This window comes from Nanorana parkeri, unplaced genomic scaffold (genome assembly GCF_000935625.1).
Source record: "Nanorana parkeri isolate BGI_ZX_2015 unplaced genomic scaffold, ASM93562v1 scaffold1477, whole genome shotgun sequence".
Taxonomy (NCBI): domain Eukaryota; kingdom Metazoa; phylum Chordata; class Amphibia; order Anura; family Dicroglossidae; genus Nanorana; species Nanorana parkeri.
In genome coordinates, this window is record NW_017307745.1 from 54,018 (window position 1) to 58,476 (window position 4,459).

At 43.9% G+C, this 4,459-nt stretch overlaps 1 protein-coding gene across 1 annotated transcript in view; it reads left to right on the forward strand.

Moving 5' to 3' along the window:
• LOC108798451 (oxysterol-binding protein 2-like) overlaps positions 1 to 4,459 on the forward strand; it is a 199,984-nt gene that overhangs the window by 43,402 nt on the left and 152,123 nt on the right. Inside the window, exon 2 of the mRNA XM_018570208.1 lies at positions 1,303 to 1,511. Coding sequence (XP_018425710.1) covers positions 1,303 to 1,511 — 209 coding nt within the window. The remainder of the gene's footprint in view (positions 1 to 1,302; positions 1,512 to 4,459) is intronic.

Consider the following 4,459-nt stretch of genomic DNA (forward strand, 5'->3'; position numbering starts at 1 on the left):
ACGGGCTGGGGAAGTCCCCCCCCCAAAACCCCCCTGCCGTTTTTCCCAGGCTCCGCTGCCCCTCCTACGGGCCCGGCATCTCCGCGACGTGTATTGCATCGCTTTCGGTCCCTGAGCTGTCATTGCTCGGCTCCTGAAGCCAAGCAGTAAGCCATTGAAGTGTGATCTGCGCTTCAATAGCTTATTTAAAGTGGAGATGTGACACTCCGGGTCTTTTGGACCCCCAGTATCACCTTAAAGAGAACCTGTCACCACTAATATGCTATCACATGGGGTGCTTGTAAGCCCCCCTATGTGATGGCAATTTAAAGTAAAAAAAAATTAAATAAATGTAAAAATAATTTTAAAAAATTAAGTCATCTGCTCCTGTGAGCACGTGCGCATTCACGTAAACACGCATCAGGTGCGCCTACATATGAAAATGTCGATCACGCTACACATGTTGGCTATTGCCGCACATGCCAGAGTGAGAGCAATAATTCTAGGGCCAATATTTACGTGTATCTCTAAATTGGGGCTCTTAAAGCGTCATCTATGGACTTTTTGGGGTCCTTAAAGGGTTAATATTACTTTAAACTCCACACTCTGTGTATTAATCAATGGCTAACATGGTACAAGACAATCTTCATATAAATAAATATATTACAGCAATATGAATATGGTACAGAGGGGTGCATGGTGATGGGAGATGATGTATTGCTTTTGTAAATAATGTACTCTTACTGAGAGCAGTCTCAGTATATGATTTATCTTTTATTGTGATATAAGGCAACCGAGCTGTGCTTGTGTTATTCAACGTTGTAATATAAGCCCTAAAGTGTTTTGAAATATATACTCTCTAACAACTGTGTTTTCAAATATGATCATAGTATAGTAAGTATTGCTGCAATCTTTGAAAAATAACTCTATTGGAAACTTTATTAACCTTTTGCAGTGGTGCTACCCCCACATTGCAAGGGTTAACTGTTTGTTTTGGTCTAGTGAGGAAAGTAACAACATTATACTCACCCGATCCCCGGAGCCGGCTGGCTGTGACAGCGCTCCCTCCACACAGTCTATTGGACAGGATTACTCAGGATCCTTAGATCATAGCAGCGGAGGGGGAGTGAAGCTGGAAGGACCAGTCTAAGAGCAAGTTGGCTCTGAGGATCGGTTGAGTATAATTTTTTTTTATTGTAGCACTAGATGAAAACGAGCAGTTAACTCTTGCACTGCAAGGGTTAATAAAAGTTCTTCTTGAAACTATAATGAAAAATTAGAAAATATGGCTTGTTTTAATATTTATTGCTGTGTCTTCCTTAGGACGCAGGCTGAGATGGCCCACACCTGCCGGGGAACCATTAATCTGTCTACAGCTCACATTGACACAGAAGACTCCTGTAACATTGTCCTTTCCAATGGTGGGCGGACATACCATCTCAAGGCAAGCTGTGAAGTGGAAAGGCAGAGATGGGTCACTGCTTTGGAGTTGGCCAAAGCCAAGGCTATCCGCATGATGAACAACCAGTCAGGTAGAGTCCCTCACAGTGCTCAGAAGGAAATCACAGACCATTGCTTCCATTACATGTTTCTACCTGGGGGCTTGTTCATGTTAGAAGCAATGTCATGCATGTTGCACAGGCTAAATGCATGGACGTTAGAAAAGCCGTTATTGTTTATTGAGTAAATTTACACTAATACGTCGCATTGCGTAGGGAAAAAAAAATTGCATTTTGGGTTAGTTGACCTGCACTTTGCTGTTAAAATGATTTCAGATGCAGCACAAAGCATCTTAAATTCAACACAATGCATTGAATGCACACGTTCTAATGTGAACAAGCCCTGTAGCAAAGTTCCACAATCTTAGACTCTCTCCATAGAACGGGATCGGACGTGGAGGGAGATTTCAATCACCGCAGGGAAATAGATATCGTAATTTCTGCAGCTTGCTGCACAAGCTTGAAAGGTCGGCTTTTTTTGACCGAGCAAGTTTATGTCCCTGCTTATGGGAGAGCGGATAAGGTGACGACTTAAAAAAAAAAGCGTCAACATACATCTGCCAGTTATATTTAGTATCTTCTAAAAGGGTCTGATTGAACGCTCTTCTGCCCATCTATACACAGGAATTTGCTATACTCCTCAGCTCCAATCTATTGGCAGCAGTGCCATGCAAAAGGCATCTGCCCAGCGTAAAGCTGGAGTTATAAATCAGCCCCCAAGATTTTTGATTTGAATCAAGATTGTCAGAATTAAAGAGAACCTATACTGATGTTCAGTACTTTTAGTCAAGTAAATATAAAATATATTGCATGTGACTATATACCAGAAATGTAGTAACCCTCTGTTGACTCTGCACCTCTGTTTTCAATGACTGACCAAATTAACTTTATTGGAACAAGTGGCTAAAGCACGCCACAGGCTTCCTTTGATGTGTTTTGCTCCTTAGTGGGGCTTAAGGTGGCAGTACACTGCAGATTTTAGGTGGTTCCTCGAGGAACTTTTCACTGTTGGCACTCTTTTGGCTGGCATTCCTACATCAACTGATCGAAGGAGCTGGCCAGAAAATCCTCAAACGAACAGAGCTGGCAGCCAATGAGCTGCTGGCTCTGTTTAGGTACGCTGTAAGAATACAAAAGGAACAGCAGGGATTCCTCGATCAACGCACTTGTAGCATTGATGGAGGAATCGGCTCTATTTTTTTAGTTCAGCCCGCGGGTTCAACAAGAAAAATAGAGCAACCCATGGGCAGCCTTAGTTGTAGAGGTCTGACTAATGGGCAAAGTATGTCTGAGAAGGACAGCCTATGGAGCCCTTTGTCCACTTGTAATCTAAAGATACTTAGCAAACCAGGACAGCAGTGTGCAGCCTTAATATTTGGTATTTCTTCTGCAACCAGCAAGTGGGTTCCTATGTGAGGCTTGTTTTTGAATTCTCTTGCTTTCAGGCAGCTGCTGTGATTCAAATTTACCTGAATTACTCATAGGAGGGGGACAAACCCTTCTCTGCTAGCAGAGATGGCAAAACCTTAAAGGAGAACTATGGGGTTAAGGCTTTTCCCCATAGTTCTCCTTAGGGTAACAGGAGGACACAAACTAGCGTCCTCCCGTCACCCTAGGCTCAGTATACCGTGAGCTGCTGCTCGCGGTATACTGAGACGCTGAAGCGGATCCTGACAATTGTGCCGGGATCTGCCCAGCTGCGTGAGTGACAGTTGGCTCTGCCTATCTAGAGGCAGAGCCAGCTGTACCCGCCCCCTCCCCCGTCCGTTACGCCAGTCAGCGCTGGAGGATCGGAGGGGGGAATCCGGCCCCTCCCCTGTCACGGCAGAGAGCTGTGACAGGATCGAGAGGTGAGCAAACTCCGGTATGTGTTCGCTTACCTCCTGATCTACTGAGCCGACCTGTGACAGTCTCATTCTCACAGGTCGGCTAGAACTATGAGGTGAGTGGAAATAACTCACCTCATAGTTGTCCTTTAACTTGTGGATTAGCACAGCCTGCCAAAAAGCATAAGGACTTTTTCCACAATGTGACAGTAAGGGGCACTACCCTCTCTTACATCTGCCAAGAGGCCAAATTTGCACATCTGTGTTCAGTGGCTGGGTCTGCATGACCAAATGATACCAGCAGGTTTAGGCTATGACTGCTTTATGTTTTCTATTGCTTCTCCTGATGGATACCCCCATAGGAAGAACAGTTGGGGGGCTTGGTTAATGGGTGCTGAATCCCCTTCTTTCAACGCAGTTTAAACAGAGCCTACTACGGTACTACTTTAAACAGAGGCTAGTACTGTTTTCAACAGAGGCTAGCACTGGCCTTTCTTATCATTCCTGTAGCGCATTTTTCATACATCAGCCGGTTCTGTATACCTGTAATACCTTTTGATAAAGCTTCAACTTCTCAGAAAGGAATTAATTCCCCCTTTTTCCACTGTTTTTTCGCACGCTAGAATACAAATTGGTAAATGATAACAGATGGTTCTTTTGTTTTATTACTTTGTTCAAGTTCGTACTCATTGTGCAAACGCACTTGTGGGTGTAAGCTGTTACCTTAATAGAAATGTAATTTCTAAATATAATTTATGCATACCGGTAGTTGGCATCTCCACCTACACGGGGCTATTTCCAAAGTAAAAGTAAGCGCTTCTCGGACAACAGTGGCGGACCCTCGCAGAGTAATTACAAGGCTTTGGTTTGCCCCGAAGCTTGGCATTCAGCATAACTGATGACAGAGAGGTAGGAACAAACAAGTTGGTAAATGCTTCATCTTTTACAGCTGTATACCCCCTGTGAACCAAAGCAATAAAAAAAAAGGGTAAAAAAATGCCCCATAATTAGAACAATTTTCTCTCCTCACCCCATTGGAACTTTAATGTTAAAGGAGTTCTAAAGTCCCAGCATATACATGGTACTAGCCTGTTATAACATCAGCATTGTAATAGGAATATATACTAGGGGGGGGGGGGGGGGGGGTGTTTTTAA